The sequence below is a fragment of the Puntigrus tetrazona genome, chromosome 9, assembly GCF_018831695.1.
Source record: "Puntigrus tetrazona isolate hp1 chromosome 9, ASM1883169v1, whole genome shotgun sequence".
NCBI lineage: Eukaryota > Metazoa > Chordata > Actinopteri > Cypriniformes > Cyprinidae > Puntigrus > Puntigrus tetrazona.
Window position 1 is genome coordinate 8,966,090 of NC_056707.1, and position 22,031 is coordinate 8,988,120.

A 22,031-nucleotide genomic window follows, 5' to 3' on the forward strand; every position below is an offset into this window, starting at 1 on the left:
GTGACTCCCACAGTTGAATGAAATCATAGTACCATGACAAAATCTTGACACTGGTGTGGATGCATGGTGGTCTGAGGAAGCGTTTTTATTTATTCATTTACAGACAAAACTAAGTATCCTATTAAAAACCTCAAATGTCTAGTTATTTATGAAAAAGAAAGTCTCATGTTACATTGCAATTGCATTCATCATTGCTTGAAACAGGTTTAGTTTTTTTTAAATATCATGACTACCCAGGTGCCAATAAAAATAATGAGCATTTTATTATTATTGCCATCATTATTCTTGGCACTGGTAAGTAAGTGAAGTGGCATTTCCTTATTCTTTTTTTTCTTTTATTTCCTTCTGGTTTGTCTTAAAATATATATATATATATATATATATATATATATATATATATATATATATATATATATATTACTGAACGTATGGTCAAATATGAGCCCACATCGCCCTCTAGTGGAAACTGTATAAGATTTATAGTACAAGAATTAAACATTGGCAGAATATATTAAAAATTATGTTTGTTAAGCGGCGTTGCGACCAAGATTCTGTTGAAGCAAGCATTCTGAATTTTCACTGGCTTTTCAAAGGGACCGCTTCAGCTCAAAGATCAAACGTCATAACAAAGAGAAGTCAGCTTTAAATGCCATTGGATTTCAAAAGGGCCGCTCTGCCCGTAGCCCCGCCCATTAGGGGGATGCCCCGGCCGTTCGTCATGACGTTCTATCTTGTGGGCGGGGCGCTCGATTTCCTATGGGAGGAGCGACAGAGCCACTGACACGTACGAATGCCTCAATAATTTGTAGGAAGGTGATACAGTTACAGGAAAGGAATACGTCCAATGCATTTCCGTTAGCAATCGAAACGCTTTCTTAATGTGCGCTACTCTGTTCAGAAGCTCGCGTTTAAAGGAGGTGTGTACGGCACCAGTAGTCGGAGTACAATGAGGTTTTCTATGTTGATCGGTCTGTTGAGGCCGATCGGCCCGGTTATTATCGGGATCTCTCTGGGATTTACTCTGAGTTTGCTGAGTGTGAGTTGGGTAGAGGAGAGCTGTGATATCAATACCATAGCAGATGAAGGAATCGTTTTATCTCAGGACGGAAGTCTGAAAGGAGCTCGGAGACCCAACTCTATTTCCACTGGGAGTGATGGTGAGGAGGAGGAGGAGGATTTCCAGCCGAGAATAATCCCATATAAACCAGTCAAACAATCTCAGCCCAAGAAACTTTTCAGGTAGACAAACCACTTAGACTGCTTCGTCTGTCTTTAACGGTCAGCGTAAAATAAATAAATAAATAAAGTCATACAATGAGTTAAAACCTAAGGAATAGTTGTCTAGGCGAGTGGATCCGTCCGCTGTGTTTGACGTTATTTGCATGTAACAGTTTGCTCTTCCCGACGGGCATTTTTTAATTGTTAAAACGCCGTTGAGGGAAGTCCTCCAGTCAGTGCTTTTGTTGGGGATGGAAAACATTCATGGCTTGTGTCTTTATTAAATCAAAATGGCCCGTATGTAGGGGATGGAGCAGGGTCGAGGTCAACGTATAATCACGGTAATTATTATCATGAACGACAGCTGTGAATGGGACGTCATGTGTACAAGGACAGCACTCGTCTAATGATTAACTAGTAAAAACCCTGAAGGAGCTGCTTAAACATCCGCTCGTTGTTTACTTTTGCCGGAATTAGGCTGTTTTCGCGAATTTCAAGGTTAATCTTGTTAATCGCGTCGGACGTCAGCCATGCTTATGTTGACTTTCTCAAAATTAAATCACGAAGCATTTTGTAACATAACCATACTTTTTTTTTTTTTTTTTTAAATTACATCATTCATATTAGTAGCAGCTGCTTTCGACTCACTCTTGCGTGTTTACGACGTTTTGACAAGATTGGTTTCAGCCAGTAGTAATATAAACCTACTTTTATTTTATTACCATAATGGAGACAAAACAAATGTACTAGTTTGGTTGGTTTAAAGCTAAAGTGTCTCAGACCTCTACACAGGCAATTACAGACACATCTAATATTTGCTTTTGCTGTTCAGATCATTTTGCCACAAAACGACTCGATGTCATTTCACAAACTCTAGGAGGTATTACAAAATAGTTTCGTGGGAATTCGATGAAACACGCCTGTGGCAGGCTTTTGCTGTAACTGTATGTTTTTTTTTCCTTTCCCACAATCTCCTTCTTTTGATATGTCCCACTGGGGAGTCTGTAATCCTTAAGGGTGGCTCCCATGGTGCTCATTTCTCTATTTCAGTCAACACTTACAATGCCCAGAGGTAAAGTGGAATAGGAAGGTTAGAGACTCTAGTTAACTAATCCCGTAGCATGAAAGGGTCAGTTGTCTTTGTTTATCAGTTAGGTTCACGCTGACCTCTTCCTCCAGGCGCTGGTACGCAAAGCTGTATCCTGATAATTGACTGCTAAATTTATCCACAACTCCTGTTTTCAGACTCGCACCCAAAAAAGCTGCCTACAAAAATAATTCTATATTATAATAATTGTTATTTCTCATTGTCGCAACATTGTTTTTTTTTATAATTGCAAATGCAAATATAGCAAAATTGCATCTCACATTATTTCTTCTAATTTTTAATAGTTTTTATATAATTGTATGTTATTTATTGTTATTTAGAATTAGCTTAATAAATTTCACTTTTAGTTGATAAGTTTTACTTTTTAGATTTAATTTATTTTAATTTGTTTTCAGCAATGTTTCACTTTTAAAAAGTTTTTCATCTAATCTTCATCAAATTTCATTCAGTTTATTTAATCTAAGAGTAGCTATTTTGTATTGTATATAATATGTGTATATATAAAGTAAATTAGTATATATATTGTAAAGTATATTATAAAGTATATTGTGACAATATATGTCATCATTGCATCTTTGTAACTTGCATTTTAAATGTTAAAATCTCGCAATATGGCAAATTTTTGCACTTTTTAAAAACTTCATCCCATAAATAATGTTCTTTTTATTTTACTCTGATGGGGAAAGAGTGTGGTTAAGCATGGCAATGACAAAGTTGCAGTCCTGAATTGCACAATCACGAGTTGTAAATTGTTGTGATCCGTTTGTTTCCACAGGGCGAAATACATCAGCACAGAGCTGGGGATCCGAGAGCGTCTTTTTGTGGGAATACTGACCTCCAAAAACACCATCAACACTCTAGGTGTGGCTGTCAACCGCACCATCAGCCATCATCTGGACAATGTTGTGTTTTTCACTGGTACGCGAAACCGCAAGATCCCCCACGGGATGGTCGTGGTCACCCACGGTGATGAACGCCTCATCTGGAACATGTTCCAGACCATCAAGTACATTCTAGAACACTACATCACAGAGTACGACTGGTTCTACCTCGCCCAGGACGACACGTACACTCAGGCGGATCGTATCAAGACTCTGGTGGAGCACTTAAGTATGAGCCGGGTGCTGTATATGGGCAGCCCAGAAGAGTTCATCGGAGGTGAGATGCAGGGGCGCTATTGCTATGGGGGTTTCGGATACCTGCTGTCCCGCAGTCTTCTGCTGAGGCTCCAGCCCTTCCTGGAGAATTGCAGGAACGACATCCTCAGCGCCAGACATGACGAGTGGCTCGGGCGATGCATCATTGACTACGCTGATACCCACTGCGTAGAAGAATTTGAGGTGAGATAAGTCCTGCATTCAGTGGAAGTTTGCAAATATGTAAATAGTTTCACTTTGCCTTGAAATCTTTTTTTTTTTTTTTTTTTTTTTTTTTTTTTTTTTTTTTACATTCCATGAAATTTAGATCTGGGCAAAAATATTGCATTGTGATATAGCCTACAAAATACACAAACATTTGGGATGAGTAAAACGTCTTGTGCTCAAAAACCCAGAATTTATTAGCTAAAAAGAAATGTGTAATGGCAAATAAAATTTCTATTTATAATATTTTACATTTAAAAATATATTAATATATATTAAATATATATTAAATCAGCAGCCATTACTCCACTCTTGAGCATCACACTATCTTTCAGAAATTATTCTAATGTGCATTTGCTGCTTAAGAAGCATTTCTTCTTATTGATGTTTACAACGTGCTGCTTTTTTTTTGTGAAAACCATAATGCATGTTTTAGGATTTTTTGATAAACATAAGTGGAATAGGACAAGGCAAGTTTTTTTATAGCAGTATAAATTCTTCACTGTCAGTTTGGATCAATTTTAGAATACATTTTTTAATGATAGAGTAGCCCCAGACCTGTCACCATGCCTTAATCATGACACTATGTAAAAGTACCCCTGACGGTTAACATACTACAATATGTTTGAGGTCGTCTAGCATAATTTCTTATCCCGTCCCCTTCTTTGCATCATTCTGTATTATATTAATGTATGTTTAAATGTGCAATTATAATCAAGGTACAGCTGTTGATCTACAGTCTTTCTATTCCAAAAACACATGACAATGCATAATCAAATATGTTTCAAAGATTAAATCTGTATTTCAGTGCAAGTGTGCATCACTGAGGCCAACTCTAGTCCGATTAACATGTTTACATCCTGGAAGCTGAGCTACAATCGCATTATCCAGCTCTATTAGTCAGACTCCACCAAAACCTGTCTGGTCCGATTTCACTCAGAATAAAGCATTTACATGACATTTTAAATGCTGTTTAAAGTGCATTAATTCAGTGACATATGCCTTGTCACATCATGCATTAATCTTAAAAGAAGAAAGTGTAATGATGGTGTTTGGGGCTTTTACGAGGAGTCAAATTCTATAAAATGAGTATTATCTTTGTTTTAGTTCCACACATAATCATTATTACGTTTGCTAGCTAAATGTCTGTGAATTTGAGATTGCAGAACGTGGTGTTATTGGAAATGCTTTTGTGTGGGGCGAAAAAAACAAAAAAAATGCTTGACATATTTTCAGCTGCACATCATTTGAATGAGCTATCAGTGTCTGTAATTTTCATCTCTGTGGCCTTGATTGAAAGAGAGACAGACTCCCAGCGGTAAACCTGCGCTGTTTGATGACAGACAGCTTTATACTAGTAGTGTGTCTCGTACTGCGTGGGACCCAGTGGGGCCTTATTCTTGATGAAACTAAATCTCACTGCCTTTTAACTCAGCAGCACAGATATACAACAACCAAAGACAAGATTCAGACGTCTCCTTTGAAATATGCTGCTGCTCTCAGCAATTAAAGGGAAGGTCTCCAGTCTGCTGCTTTAGTCTGTCAGTCAGCGTAACATCTGAAGTTTCACCTCGATTCAGGTCTTTACGCTCGCTGCCAGTAACTGCTGGAATTTAATTCAAGACACGTTCTAGTCGCTCTTCCCACCGTCTTCAAGTACAGAGGCAGTATAAAACAGCACTCTTTTTGGAATTTTTTTTGTAATATGGCATCATGGCCTTTCTCACCTGAAATACCTTTTACGTTTTTGTCTCTTCTGACTGTCTTAGACGGAGGTTGGAACGCAAAGCTTTCAGTTCTCCTGTCTTTCTCTCTGGGTTAGAGGTGATGTAAATCAGTGGCTTTGTTTCCGCATCCGTAGATCCCTGTTTGCCCAGAGCCTGTCTGGGAATTCGGCAGTGCGTGAGCGAGAAAGAGTCTAAAAATATACACACAAAAAAAGGCGTGATCCATAAAAAATGGACATCCCTAAACATCTCTCAATCTAGTTTACGTTCCACTGAATGTGTGTATGTATTTTGTTTAGCATGTGCAATTTGTGGCTTAGTGTTTTCGCTTGTTCTTTTAATAGCTTGATCAGATTAGATTCACTTTTCTCTGACTGTGGTCTAATCGGCTCAGGTGCTTAGTGTCTGCACTCCACTGGCCATTGCGCACCCAGATAGTCTTCAGCACAGTCTTGTTTTTTTGTTACTGGAGTTATAAAGCACTAAGGGAGATGTGAAGCATAATATGGGAGTGTATATGGTTTCTAAATCCAGCGGGTTAGTATGTAATGCAAGATATTTTATATTATATGCTTTTTGATTTTAAGTCCCCAACAAATATTTCAAAATCATTTTGTAAACATTTTTTTTTGCCTTGTTCAATTCTTTGTCTGTTTGAACTGTATAAATTATAGATGTAGATATAAAATGAGGGCTGTGTCCTCTGCCCAGAAATGGACTAAATGCCTTTAATGCAGTCTTTACATAGCCCTCACACTTTCTCTTTTTTGTGGTTTAAGTAGTCCTCGAAATCTCTCATGGTATAATTTCTTAGGCTATAATTTCCTGCAGTGGTCTTTCTGTGGTCTTTCATTTAGCTCGTATAAACACCTGCTAAAATTTGTACTGGACGATGGAAACTAGGACATTTTGAAGAGAAGCTGACCGAAGTTACTGCCGTACACATTTCAAACTCAACTCAAGCAGACTTGTGCATCTTTTGTTTTGTTTGTCTGTAACAATGGTATTGAGTTTTGGCACCTTTAGCCCAGACAGAATCACAACTCAGAATTGAATCTCACCTTTAGAGACTGAGCCATATGTCACACTTTTGTTTAGAGAGGTCTGGGGTCCTCCGGTTAATCTGTTCTTGAAACAGGTACTGAGACCTCTATTAATCCATCAGAGAAGCATTAGATGTCTAGATGTCAGTGTGAAGCTAGTGGGGAGAGAGATGGTGGATCAGACACACTAAACATGATGTACCGTCTCCATTTTGGCATTTCATCCAGTTATAAATCCACCTCTGCCTTTGCCGTCAAAGCACCACCTGTCTCTCAACACATCATTGTAGTGCCTCCTACATCCTTTTATGGAGCAGTACCCCCGCAGGGCCAAAAGTGGAAGCATTTACTTTCCTTAAACATCAATTGTTGCAACCTGGAGCCAAGATCAAGAACCTCAGCTAAACATTGGTTTCTAAAGGAATATTCACTAGTATTTGAATTCTGGCTGATACAGATAAGCCAGTAGTTGTATTTATGTTATGACTGGCAACTGATAAATGTTTTGTATAAAGAATTTTAAAATAAATTTTGTATATATGTGTATATATCTCATCGCCTTCTATCTGCATTCTGAGCAGTTTTGAAATATTGAGCTTCAAAGTTTTTGCATTCCTTAGGCTTGTGTAGGTAGAACCCGTTTTGTTTTCTAGAGAAAAGAAGACAGACATTTCACTTGAGTCCCTCGAGTGAGAATTTTACTCCTTTTAAGTAAGGACAAGAAGACTGGAAAAACAAAACAAAAAAAACACTTTCATTTTCTTATATGCATTTATTTTTACCTTATTCGTTCAACAATTAATTTTTCCAAACACCATCAGTGATTGGTGGATTTCATTTAAAACATTTTTTTGTGAGCTCTTAATGATCTATTGACAGTGAATTTGGGTGTTCATTCAGAAATCAAAGCGAAAAGATCAACAAGTGGGCAGGCAATGTGCTAATGTTTAATTTTCATGTCAACATGAAATGGCTTGGGACTAATTTTAAAACCGACTAATTTCAATGATTCAGAGTCGACTCTTTATTTTGAGAGACAATAACTTTATACAAACATCCATAATAAAGGCATTTCAAGATGTTTCACTAATCAAAACTTTTTTTTCTTTCCTTCAGGGGCAGAAGTATTATTATTATGAAATGGGAAAAAATTCTGACCCCAGTAAGGAAGATAATGGGCAGTTTAAGAATGCATTGACCGTCCACCCAGTGTCTGATCCTGAGCAGATGTACAGACTTCACAAACACTTCACTGAGATTGAGCTGCAGAAGACTTATGAGGAAATCGAAAAACTGCAGGTACCCTTACACATAAACCTGTGCTAACTAATACTGATGCCAACTTGAGAAAAAATGGTCCTTTCCCTTGACCTTTTGAGCACTGTAATTCATTATGGGCTTTTTGTAAAGGTGTGTGAAATTGCTAGCACTTTCCTTTCTTCATTTTTCAAAGTGCTCTGGTAATGTGCATCGTTACAAATTTTAAATGGAGGTAATAACCTGCTCATCAAATACCTTAAAATGTTTAATCATATCCGACACCTTGTTCTCTAATTTTTTTTAACAGGCAGAAATAAAAAATGTGAGTGCGGTGGCTTTTGAGGGCAACCGTAGTGCTTTGTGGCCTGTTGGAATCAGTCCACCCTTTGAGCCAAAGACTCGTTTCGAGGTCCTCCGGTGGGATTACTTCACCGAGGATCAGGTATACTCGTGCATTGATGGCTCTCCGAAATGCGAGCTCCGTGGAATCGATAAACTGGATGTAGCTGACGTCATTGAGACGGCTATGGGTGAGCTGAACAAGAAGTACAAACCCGTTCTTCACCTGAAGAAGCAGCAGCTTATTAACGGATACAGGCGCTTCGACCCGACCAGAGGGATGGAGTACACCCTGGACCTCCAGCTGGAGGTGGTTAACCAGAAAGGACACAGTCGCTCCATCACCAAGAGGGTCCACCTGGTCAGGCCTCTCAGTCGTATCGAGATCATCCCCATGCCTTATGTTACAGAAGCCACTCGAGTCCATATCATCCTCCCCGTCACTCTTCAAGAACGAGAGCATGTTCAGCAGTTTTTAGAAGTGTACGCCACAAACGCATTTGAAACTAGTGAGAATGCCATCTTGACCTTTCTTTTTATCTACGATACAATCGAGGCCCAACAGGTTAACCAGAATGACATCTTTGCCAACGTCAAAGCGCAGATCGGTGCTTATGAGCACCGGTACCCCACGGTCAAAATCCCCTGGATCAGCGTTAAAAGTGAAAGCCCCTCTCAAATCAAATTCATGGACATCATCTCCAAGAAGCACCCGGTTGACACGTTGTTCTTTATCGCAACTGTGAAAACCAGCATCAACTCAGAGTTCCTTAATCGCTGTCGGATGAACTCCATCAACAGCTGGCAGGTCTTTTTTCCCGTCCATTTCCAATACTACAATCCCGACATTGCTTATCACAACCAGCCTCTTCCCAATACGATGGATTTGGTCAAAGAGTCCGGCCTCTTTGATCGCAGTTCCTTCACAGAAGCGTGTTTCTACAACTCGGACTACATGGCGACTCGGACACGCATGTCTTCGGATGTCCAGGAGAACGAGGAGATCCTGGAAAACCTGGATATATATGACATGTTTGTCAAATACTCTGGCCTCCATGTTTTCCGAGCAGTGGAGCCGGCCCTTCATCAGAAATATAGCTACCAGCCGTGTAATCCTCGACTTAGTGAAGATATCTACCAGAGGTGTGTGCAGAGCACCCTGGACAGCCTGGGGTCACGCTCTCAGCTCGCCATGCTGCTATTTGAACAGGAACAAGGCAACAGTACTTAAAACCAAACTTTGAAGATCTTGAGATGGCCGAGAGGCGATAGACGGTTTGTTTTTTGTCCATTGGGCTGATGCTTTACTAGTAGCCGGTCTGTGGAGTCACAGTACTGGGCAAACAAAAATGCTGTCGGTACCAAAAGAAAGACTAAAAACATTTGAAATCTATTTAAAAATAGCAGATTTTTAAATGACAACTGGATTTATGATTTGCTATCTTTTCTTTGGAGCAGGTTGGTTTATGTTGGCTCTTAAAGCAAGCAGCTGGTTGCTGTAGAAATGATCACTACCGTAACGTTTCTAAATCGCCGTGCCTTCAAAAATATGCTGTCCTTTCATAATACTTTTGTCTCGTCATCGCAGACACTTTTGCTCAAGCTGATTTGTTTAATGTAACAGGGTTTTTGTCGTATGAAGGAACCGTATCCAGATTCTAACAATGCTTCAGTCAGTTAACCCCCTAGTATTAGCTTGTTAAATCTACAGCTGATTTTAACAAGGTAAAAATCATTGTCTTATTCACCATTCGTGCCAAAAAACAAATATTGAGACAGTTTATTGACCGTTTCGAACACTATTTTGCCCAAAGTTTTAACCAGCGTGGTTCCATACTTTCTGAAATGTATGCTTGAATTCTGAACAGCAGAACACAGATGCAAATACCTGCATATAATTATTATTATTTTTATTTTTTTTTTAACCATTGAAACCGCCTCAAAGAGATTTTTCTGATGAAACAAGTTAACTTTTGCACTAATACTTTCATAGCAAGTCCGTCTTGTATATCAGTAATGCTGCACAATACGCCTGTCAAAACATTTCATTCTGTTCTGGAAAGAATATAGGGTGCATTACATGGTTATAGTTAGTTCCTGTTCTGTCTACCAGAGAGGAGTGCAATACTAGTGCAATACTGTTCAGATGGTGTAGTGTATTGAGCCTGCTGATGGAAACACTCCAGATGAGTTGAACACATCTATTGAACATATTTCTGAAGATGCACTATAGAGAGCCTCTATTACGTACCATTCCAAACACTTCACAAAACAAAATGTGTTTTCGTGACAGTATATTAGGTTATATAAGATAATTCCGATTTGTTTGTGTATAAAGATTTTGTAGGTCTCTGGTTTTTTTTTTTTGGTCCCTGTTTCTTGGTACATGTGTTTACTGTATTTACTTAGTGTTGTGTTAAAATGTTTTTGGTATTTTTATTATTATTATTTTTTTTATTTAAACAATCATAATCTCAATGCAGTACACTGACAACATCTTACAAAGTGACTTGTGTTACACAATATCATGATGCTGGATGTCAAATGATTTTGCGTACAAGAGCTGTGAAATAGGTTTTTACAACGTGCTATGTTTTGAACGTTTTTAAATGACACATGCACAACATGAATGAACGCATCACAAAATAAGCACAGATTAAAGCCGCTACTGGCCTTTAGGGGTCAGCAAAGGAGCATGGGAATACCTGCTCTCGGAAATGTAGAATTTCACAGGACTGTTTCTTAACCTCACCTTTGTTGATTTTTTTTTTTTCACTAAATATTCTTTATGAATCTGTTGAATTTTGTTTTAATATTATTGTACAAAATTTTTAATAAAGATTTTATTTTAGGGCTCAGATAATCGTGAGCGCTTGTCTCCTTACTTGTCTTTCATCAGGCAACTTCTTGGTACTGTTTATATTATAAATTCGGTATTTATTTTCAAGTCCGATTTTCTCACTAAAGCAAGCAATATATTATTCTGTGATCGTTACTGCATTAATAAAAGGCTACAAATCAAGACCAATAGGTTCCAGATTTCAACATCAGTCTTAATGAGATGCTGTAAATTTTCACCTCTATTTATATGTCCTCATTTAGAGCCCTGAACCACACACACACTGCCTTTAGGCACAGAGTGAACCCATATAAGCACCAGGCAGCTGAAGTCAGCACTATCTAATTCTATACCACTCATTTTTACATCATTGGAGTTTTATTCCAGCCTAACTTTTGCACAGCAGCTCACTTACATAACATTTTACGTCCAACAATTACTTGCATTTTTGTCAGACATTGTGTGCATCATTATCAGTGGGATGCTGCTCTTGAGAACAAAATTAGTCTAAACGTATAAAACAAAGATTTGACAGCTATCAGGAAGTTTTTTTTTCTGTCTCTAATTGCTGTAGGTGGCAGGCTCATTTACTAACAATATGAAAAATGTATATATAAACCTAACATGTTTAACATCTTAAAGTGACAGGTCAAAAATGGAACAATGTACGGCAACACTATAGAATAGAGATAAATTCTCATTAGTAATGATTTATTTAGCATGCCTATTAGAATTGTGTGTGTGTGTTTATTAGTACTTATAAAACACATATTTACAACTGTTTTCTACATCCCTAATACCCAATACCAAAACTTAACGACTTCCTTACTATTAATAATCAGCAGAGTTTGACGCAAAATCTGTAGTTAATTGTTTGTTCATAAGGATAACCTCACAAATTTCAATGACTGACTGACTTCTGTGGAACATAAATGTAAGTCATTGAACACCAAAAAAGTTTGGTTTACCAACCTTCTATAAAATATATATATTTTTTTGTTTTACAGGGCAAATTAATTCATAGGTTTAGAATTAAATGAGGGTCAGTATTTTTTTTTTGCCACAATATCCCTTGAAAACTGCTTTATTTTGGACTTTATTGTTGAAATCTAGATGATATTTATCCCATTGTGGGACTTTTGTTAAATGCGTCGTTATGTATCATGCTAAATTCAACATTTGCTTAGTTTTTGCTTTAAAGTTTTGCTGCTTGTCTTTATTTTTTGCCTCATTTAATTAAGATCTATGCTCCCACTAATGCTAAGGTTTAAAGTGGACCTTAATATGGATGTTTTTTTTTTATTATTATTACCTTTAAACGCCACTTTGTAAAATAGTTGGTTCTAAATAAATACATGCTGATTACCTGCAAACTGAAGTACCATTTTACCCTTTGTGTTATGTAGTACATAAATTATTTGAACAACATTTGACTTTTTTTTCTTGATTTTGTAAAAGGACAAGTCATAACTTTGACAGAACGTCATCGATACTCTCAAAAGCTTAACTGCTATTAAACCCAGAACATTCCTTTAAGTTGTCCAGCATCCTCAGTAGAATCATAAGCCATCAAAAAGCACATGGTGTGGAGGGCTTGCATCTCAGTGACCAGAACCGAAGTGATGAATTTATCAATATTTTATTTTTGGACTCCAGTACGTGCCATTGTTACATTTATAAAATGTGTTCTAACAGAAATCACGGTCATAACAGCAGACCTTTGTGCAAACTGTATTATGTGTTCTCTGTAGTCTGGTATACAGTCCATTAGGTTCTGGAGTGTAATGGGTAATTAGCCTGATTAGTCTTGATGCCTTTAATCGTGTGGAAATCTCAACAGTCTGTTTGCGCTATATGCTGCTTCAGTGCCTCGTTTTATGGCCCCCTCTAGGAGCTAAATGGTGGTCTGGCTGGCAAAAGCGGGTGGAAAAAAACAGCATGTCAAAGTTAAAGCAGCGTAGCACAGTTTTAAAAATACACACATAGAGCTCAACACTGCGCCATTTGGATCAGAATAGAACTGACATCTGAAGATGAAACAATATCAGATGACGGAACATCACCGTTTTCTGGATCAATTTTTCTGTCTTTTCCCCCTTCCAAAATAAACTCAGTATTTAAAACAACTAACGCAGCCATCCAAACATCGGGCAAGGGCTGAACAATATTCACAACAGAAGAATGCTGGTCTCATAACAATATGTACCTCTGTGCACTTTTTGTGCAACGTCATTTTTTTATTAGTGTGATATATAAGTATATATTGCGGTGGTTTAGAATTTAGATATCAATGGACTGTTGCTAAAAGTTAGAGCTTTATCATGCTGGAAATATGCCCTACACCAAATCCAACCCTAACAGGATTCAAACCAGAGCTCCTGGCCTCTCAAGTACATCTCTGTACTCCATGAGCTACCGAACAGACCTATGAAAGTCTATGAAAACCCATAGATATGAAGCCGGATATGGATGATGCTAGTGTTCAAAAGCATCAGTTTTCAAATATCCCAGCATATTAATCTTACGTCACATCATATTCTTTAAGTAATTCTATGAAGATTATGCTTTATTAATCAAAACTCTGTAAATTTGTGTGACAAGGAATACAAGGTGTCAGAGTTTTAGTGCCTCTAGTGTTCATTTCTTTTGGAAATTGCAACGATATGCACTTATTGGTACGTATTTCATGCCTCGCTAAAAAGTGCACCAAGGTACATTAATGCCATGAGACCAGAATGATCTTGAATTGGAATTTAAAATACTTCAACACTGGTAACGCATTCCAAGTTATGGACCCAAGAAAAGAAAAGGTGCAAATATTAAATCCGTTTACATTGGATGTAAGAAGTTGCGGTCGAAACTCTTTCCATCCCCAGACGAATTACTCTATAACTGAATTTAAAAATAGAGAAGTTGCTGGAAGAAACACTATAACAAAATGTGGGTGATTTTTAATCCACTCACGCACCAGCGCTACATGCTGGAATTGGACATTGTCCCAAACCACAAGTTGCTTTCGGTTGTTCCTGCTGTGCCTTCGATATTGCTCTCTCTTTTCCCTTTCCTCTTCCTACATTCTCTTCAATTTCTCCCTCATAATCTTCCACCTGAAGTATTTCAAGAAAGTGATGTAATTTGTAAGAAACCATGAGTAAATACAATCTACGTGGGAAAAGGTAGCCATGTTAATTGCTTGACAATGCTGCAACACTGACCTCAGTTTGGAGAAATGTTTAATTAACGTGGAAGCATCTATATCCCCCTTTTGATGCAGATCTGCCTTTTGGATTGCACAGAATCACTGCTATTTGCTAGAAAACTCTTTCCACAATAATGGCAAGTCGTGCACACCCAATTGCATTTCAACTTTTGGAGCAATTCCTTCTGCACAGGTAAGATAGGCCACAAATGCAGAAATGTACAACTGTGCATGAGTGCATGAGGTTGACAGATAATGCCAAATCAAATCTGAGTGATTTGTTCCAGTGCAATTCCTGGACATGCACTGGTATGTCAGCTATTCTGCTTTTTTACTGCTGACAGCACAGTAATTTATGACAGTAAACTGTATTATTATGCATAACCGGCTCAGTGTGCCATCAAAACTCTGCCTGGGAAACTTTAAAATGCCACTGTGATACAGTTTTATGAATATTAAAAGCACATATTAGACATGATTACTTTTTATAGATGGAATATATGCAGCGTGTTTTTGATATGACATACAAATAAGATGCATTCCAGAAGATATGAAAACGCTAAGACAGAATCTACCCAACAGAGAGGAACTAAACTATAGAGGATACAAAGCTGTGTAACTTTTGAAATAATTCTGTAGTTTGTGAATGTAGGTAAATAAAAGAAAAAAGTTACGGAAACGAGTACTAAATGCGCACGAGAAAATTGAGCACAGTATATATGAATATATATATATTTATGTGTGTGTGTGCAATGCTATATAAGATTTAGTACTATATAAATCATTTATTTGTATATATTTCTGCTCATTTTAATAACACAACCTTTAAACAATGAAGTCTTACACACATCATAATAAATTATAACACCCATTAAGCTAATAAAATCATCAGACATTAATTATACAAGAACTGCACCTGAAATGTCTGATTACAAAGTAATGCATTTCCAAAAAGCCAAAAAAAACAAAAAAAAAAGTTAGGGGTGCTACACGGTTGACTTACAGTAATATCAGCCATATTTGAAACCACAAATTCGATACCAGCATTTACGCCATTAGGACTGTAGCTGAAATGGAAATGTTTTTCATCTTTGAATTGTCATTGAATGTCAGTACTCGCTGAATTTTTCACACATAGAAAAGCCTATGTTTTCTGATTGAAATGCTTTGCACATCTGGCCTTTTGTCAAAGAGACCGCTAGGCATTTCACAGCTAAGAACCCTGAGAAAAACTCATCGACTGATTTTTAAACGTGAAGCCATACGCTGCGGTGCATCAGATTGCTCATACTTTGCGAGTGTGCTGAGTAAAACCGGTTTATCATTCTCCTGGGACCGCTGCACTCTGTCTCATTCAAAAGTGAAACTAGGAACATAAGGTCTGTTTTATTAAACACTTTTGGGAGGTCTGGGAGAGTGGATCCATCAGCTGATGGATGGATGAAACAAACCTTTTCCATATGGTTACCACAATGGCTCTGGTGGGCTTTACTGTACACATCATTTGGCTCTCCGTTGGGAAGTAACCTCACAGAAGATTATGTTGTTACTGCTAATGACACCCATTACCACTCACACGTTACAGCTCTATAAATAACTTTACAAAATTTTTTGGATTATTCAATATACTTTAAGGTAACATAATCGTAAACCATTTGAGATAAAGGAAACACTTACCAGACATATCCAGTAGAGATGGATACATATTACTTTTCTTCAACACAAACTATTCTACACCGTCCCCATAATTTCAGAGAAAGAGTATACCAGAGTAAAGTTATTTCTCTTACGCTCTGGAGCCTAAGGGTTGACAATCATGATTCAAATACATCATTTACATTTGTAGATTAATCTGAATTATAATATTTCACAAGATGAGAACTCACCGAATAAAACTCTTAACAGCTGACAAAATATAAAGTAAGAATGTAATGCTTCAAACAGGATCTGGAGTATAAAGTGGCTCTAGATGTCATGCAGTCTATGCCTTGATATAGTAGAGGCCCAGTATCAAGGTATTCAGTGTAGAAATCGTAGAGTTGCCACTGATGTCACTTCCTGCAATAGGAGGCGGGTGGGGGGTTGGGAGTGGGGAGGACAGGATTTCAGAGAGTCTCCTGCTGGACCACAATGTCCGATCCATGCCTAGAAGCGAGGGTTTAGAGTTCGGCTTTGGCTGTAGCTTTAACTGGTGACAGCGAGAGAGATTAGCGCTGAGATTTGAGGGTCTTTCATTGAGCCCACCTTCAGCAATGAGAGAACTCTTTCTCTAGACGTCAACAGCACTAGACCCGCCAGACGGGTTTTCCTAGCAGGCAAAGTCTTCGAACACTCGGTGGTGGGTACGGTGGTGGTGATGGTGATTTGGGAGGATGGTGTTAGCATAAGCTCCCTCCGAGTGGCTCCGGCTCATCTCGCCAGAATCCTGACAGGAACAGAGAATGTCAGACGGGATTCTCCAAGGATACTTCCACTCCTACATTTTACACACTGTTAGGTTGGGAAATAAAATGCCTCTTATGACTAAGACTGTGACTCATTGTTTAATCTGTGTTGTGATAAAGCCAAAATCCACTCGAGGCTGAGTGTTACAGTGGTTTATCCCCTTTAACCATGGTAAACTCACTGTTATACACCGCCTTGAGTGGCTTATTGCAGCTATAACATGGTGGAAACAGTATCAGGATCAAAGACACTGTGGATTTTTGAACTAATGATATCCTAATGTAAAGAATTCTGCCATGTAGTCTCATGTATTTATAAGTAGTTTATGTGAATAAGTAATTTTATTTTTAATATCCATTGTGTTGGGCAGAACAAAGAAATTCAACATAGTTGAGTTCAGTTTTGGGTGAACTATTGCTTTAGTTAATATAGAACTACAGGCCACAGGTCAGTATAGCCTACATATCAGCTATTTTACACTGGCTTCAGCCTGATTGAGATTTTAGAGCTGAAACTGGCAACTCTATAATGACTGAACAATCTTGAGTCAGGACCTACCAGCCATGCGCTGAATCAAATTAGTTTTGCGCATACTCCATTTCTTATGAATACAGTGTTCTCTGCCAACAACTGTGTTCTTCTTCCATGAACAGAAGATCGGATTGCAATAAGAACAAGGGAGATTTGATTCAATCCTGGTCTAAGCAGACAGCCTGGCATCCCAATCATGGCACAATATCCTGCTGCTGATGTTATATTTCCCTCTGGGCTTTGTTCCTATTCACAGAGTTGATCTGTGCTGCATCCTAACACTAACGCTCCAGAGATTAGCATGTGGCTCACCTTAGCTTTCATTTCCTCCAGCTTTACTGTGGCCACTGTGCTGGCCTGTTGCTGCTGCTGGGTTTGCTTTTTGTCATCTCTTTGTGACCCGAGCAAACGCTCCAACCTGTGTTTGATCACCTAGGAAAGTGAGGGGGAGTCAGGGTGAAGAGGGCAGCAGGGAAAGTAGGACAAATGAGGGCTATAAACAGAGTTTAGCAGCATCAGCAATTCTGCTTCTCAGCTCAGGGGTCCAGTCTTATCAGCTCTTATGGGAAATACTGCTCACAATGTAAAAAAAAAACACTGCAGGAGAAGAGCTATTGGTTAAAATGAATAGATGTGGAATTGGAAAAGGGGGCCAAAACAATGCACGCTTACCTCATATACATAATCCAGAATCTCCAAGATGGTGAGAACACTGGCTCCTATAAAAAGACCCATCTGCCCGCCAATGTCCCCTGAAATTAAAAAAAAGAAGAAACAAGAATGAGTAAGAACGGTTTGCATATTTTGCATATGTTTAAGTATTAAAAAGGCTAAATAAATTAAATAAATTAAAGCCAAATACAAACATTTTTAAAGGTTATTTTGTGTGGTTCAAAAGCGTGTGTTGCCAGAAATAATTGAGAAAAAAAAATAATTTCTTATAGAATTATACATAATTATACAACGACAAACATTTTGTTTCTTGGGACAATATGCACCAATCATATCACTCAATCACTCATGATCAGAAATGCTTGAGTTTAGATGCTGTGAAAATTACATTAAGATAAAATGAAGTAAAATAAGATAAAATGATGCATACGAGACCCACCTAATAATCCAGCCACGTCATATGCCTTTTTCTGTTCTATTGTTTCATAATTTAGCGCTTCAAAAAAAATGTCCAAAACAAGGAAGTTGTCTCTAAAACAAAAGGACAATAAAACATTTATGTGTAAATCACATTCAGAATCAGCGCAGTATTACATCTGTTTCAATCTATATTGATGGTAAAAAGGTTGCCACACCTGATGTAGTCTTCAGACTTGTCATATTTTCTAGACAGATAGCGAGCCGAGCCTTTGCTGGGGATTTTAACCATGGACAGCTCTTTACCATAACGCGTCAGGTTACAGGGAGTTTCACACGAGCATGTGTCACCTGAACTTGTCTGTAGCAGTGCTGCGAAGAGGACACAAACGTCACTTTAGAGCAGCAGACAGATGTGTGTGTGTGTGCGTGTGTGTGCGTGCGTATGAGAGCAGGTGCTCCAGCCCACACCTGCACAGCCATTCTTCATTCATCAAACTAATGTGGAGAGATAACACCAGTGCTAAATAATCATCCATAAGATGCTTGAAACACACTCAGCATGTTGTTCAGATTTAATTTGGTTTCTGAAGGGCATCCAGAAGAGAGCACACACACTACACACTCATGCTTATAAATTTGGCAGAGTATACACACAGTACACCACATATTTAACATTAATTCCTTCTTTTTTAGGATAAAATTTTGTTGACATGCCACGACACCGCCTATCTAATTTACACTGTATGCTGCAGTTTGGAGGAAGCTACTTTAAAATTTATCAAGCTTCTCATAATTTAAAGTTTAACTTCCCTTTATAAAAAGTGTCTACTAGTAGCTAACTCCAATGAAGTAATTTAGATGGGCAGTATCTTATTAACCATATAAAAATGAATATATCTCTATTAAGTATGTATAATTACCATTCAAATGTTTTTGGTCGGAAATATGCTTTAATGTTTCTCTTATGCTGAGCAAAGTAGCATTTATTTAAAATAAATAAATAGATATTATATGTTATAATTTTAACATGTTTTTATTATATGTACAGCATATCTTTGAAATATAAATCCTTTGTAACATTATGAATATGTTTCCTTTCACTTCTGATTATTTAATGCAACCTTGATGAATAAATGTATTTAATTGAAAAAAACCTTTTCGAATTATACTTAAGTAGATTTTTTGTGTTTGTTATATATGAATCTCAGTACTTTTAGATCAGATTTTAAGCAAACTTTTTAATGTTTTATTAGGCTATGTTGTGTTTTTTTTGCGAATTATATATCTATATCAGAAAATAAATAATTAAAGTAGCCTATCATAGTAAAGATTTAAGCTTGAATGTCTGAATAGGTCAGTCCAGTCAATGGCAGTACAGTCCATTCTTTCAAGATATATCTGGATTTAGTTCAACCACCCATTAAATGGGGTCGGGTTTCCTTTTGACTGTGGAGATAATTAAATTTCTGGCTTATTAGATAAGGACTATTATAATTGTACCGATACATCTCTCATCATCAACTTTTCATGAGCCGCTCCATTTACGAGTGTCATAAAATCAGTGGAACAAGACACCTACAGCGGGTGATAACGGCGTGAGGGAATCAGAGGGTAATGCACTGCAGGGATCTCCGGTTTAATGCTGCTCTGTGCAGGATGTCAAAGCGCTGACTCTCCTCCATGGACTGACTAAGTAATCCTGTGTCTCCCACCCCAGACCACGCACAGAAACATCTGTTTATCTGGGATTTAATTATTCGTGCCCACTACCTCCAGAGATATTACACTCTAGGGCGTTAGCAAAAATGAAAAATGCTTGCTTACCAAGTGCTTTGTCCACACATTTGATATTGCTGGGAGTACAGATATCGGCATCTCCTGAGAAACAAAATACATAATGACTCTGATCAATCACCAGCAAAATGATTGCTGTTATTTCACCACCAGCCAAGGAAGAAAAAGCGTGAGCGGCAGAGAAAGAGACAGTGCGCCTCTGCTTTGTTATTCATCCTAAAATGATGGAAGGCAGCGCGTGACCGAGGGAGATGGGTTCGCTTTCACCACGCCTCCCTCATGACCATCAGTCTAGGCATAATTGCACCCAAAATGGACTCAACCAAACCCTCCCCAAAGGCACATTTATAAAGTGTTTAAAACCCAATCCCCATCGACACACAATACCGCAGGAGGTCCAGCTCGTCACCCGAATCCATCACGAGAGCAACCAGTTCAAGGAAATACATATGGCACCTAAGAGTAAATGGCCTTTGAGTTAATGCTTTTGGAACAGTCTCTCTTTTCAATTTGCATTATGGGAGATTGATTTAGGACCATTAAAGGAGAAAAGCAGAGAAGCAGAGCTTCCATTAGAGCCCGGCCACCAACAGTCACACGCTCTCTGAAAAGCCACACTGATAACAACTCAGGTGTGGTGGAGTTAATTAGAAAAGAGGTTTCTGGGGACAGAGAAAGTCCACCAGTCGTTGCATTTTAAAATAGAAAATAAAGATATTCGCTTTATTTCTGTGGTTTTAACAAATCAGCGGGTCCGGGTTCATCGTTGCTGTCGGATTGCGATCATCTCACTTTTTCCCTCCAAACGCCAAATGAACGACCCCGGCTCCTCATATTGTGTGACAAGACAGTAAGTTAATTTAGAGACTTGCATTAAGCTTTCGGCTCCACTGCCTGGAGCAAATTAGATGAGAAGAGTTTATTCATTTAGTATTTTAGCAATTAGCAGAATACATTAGCGTGCTGATTAGGTTGAGTGGGAAATGAATGCAGCGGTGTAGCGTTACCCGGCATGTGCACCATCCTGCATTTGCACACACGCTGAACCTCGAGAGTCTCGCAGCGCAGGCGGCAGGCGCTGATACTGTAGGTATCGTAACCTGGGATCATCTGCTCACTGGTGGAGCGGCAGTTCCCCCAAGGCTGGGGCAGGTAGGTCAACTACACACAGAGAGGGAGAGCAGTGAAGAGAACAAGGGAGATAAAGTGAGAGCCAGACAGACAGAGAGAGATTGTAAAAGCAGGAGAGACAGAAAGAAAGAGAGAATTAGTACATGCAAATTAAGTATGCAAATAAGCAGGGTTCTCACAATTTTAAAGAGCATAAAAACTGAAGAGACTGACAAAAGATCGCCATTTTATTTGTATGTGGCTTGATGATTTCCAGAAGGAAAGCTTAATGAGCGATTAGCCTTTGATGCAAGAATATTGCATTCAGTGCTCATTTTTAAATGCGAGATTGATCGTGTAACCAGTCTGACAGTTTCTAGACAGAACTGAATTTTAAGAATGCATTTCCCTGCAATATTTAAAGGACAAAAATGTTGTGTTTGTAGTGTAAAAGTACTTTGGAAAGCACCTGCATGTTATTGATTTCATTGCGATAGATTCAACAATGCAGACGTTTAAATTTTTGTCAAAATGATCAATCAGGAAAAAAACTTCTCCAATCACTTATACCCACCAAACAAGCTCACATTTAGATCTGCCTCCATCCAGTCAGAGGATGAGTTTATCCAATCAGAGGAGTTTAGATTACCAGCCAGTTTACTAGAAGTCAGTTTGAATGGAAATAGAAATACTGTGATATACACATTTATAATTCAACTTCACAAGCTTGGTGACCCTTCAACTGTCAGTCGCTTTCTCAACTTATGAGTGTGTTTCACACTTGCAAAGAAATTCTCCGCTGCTAATTGCTTGCTTACTGGCTCCTATTTTTATTTACTTCTTCACTTTAATAAAGCAAGAAACACCATGTCTTCTTTGCAATTTTGTAGATGTTTGTATGGTTTGGAACAACATGATGGTGAAAAAATTATATTTAAAAACTGTGACTGGATGGTACTGTACTC

General features: G+C 38.2%; 2 protein-coding genes across 2 annotated transcripts in view; one reads left to right on the top strand and one right to left on the bottom strand.

Annotated features, from left to right (window-relative positions):
* The first annotated feature begins 771 nt into the window (after positions 1-771).
* On the top strand, positions 772-10,910 carry chpfa (chondroitin polymerizing factor a). Its single transcript, XM_043249163.1, has 4 exons — positions 772-1,239; positions 3,102-3,666; positions 7,574-7,756; positions 8,025-10,910. The coding sequence occupies exons 1-4, from the start codon at positions 947-949 to the stop codon at positions 9,285-9,287; spliced, it is 2,304 nt and encodes a 767-aa protein (XP_043105098.1). The 5' UTR covers positions 772-946; the 3' UTR covers positions 9,288-10,910.
* Positions 10,911-12,428: 1,518 nt separating this feature from the next.
* Positions 12,429-22,031, bottom strand: part of asic4a (acid-sensing (proton-gated) ion channel family member 4a) — a 70,285-nt gene continuing 60,682 nt past the window's right edge. Inside the window, exons 4-10 of the mRNA XM_043249164.1 lie at positions 20,964-21,117; positions 19,987-20,040; positions 18,378-18,531; positions 18,182-18,273; positions 17,743-17,822; positions 17,383-17,502; positions 12,429-16,519 (exon numbers count right to left, since the gene is read on the bottom strand). Of these exons, the coding sequence (XP_043105099.1) occupies positions 16,403-16,519; positions 17,383-17,502; positions 17,743-17,822; positions 18,182-18,273; positions 18,378-18,531; positions 19,987-20,040; positions 20,964-21,117 (771 nt within the window). The 3' untranslated portion in view covers positions 12,429-16,402. The remainder of the gene's footprint in view (positions 16,520-17,382; positions 17,503-17,742; positions 17,823-18,181; positions 18,274-18,377; positions 18,532-19,986; positions 20,041-20,963; positions 21,118-22,031) is intronic.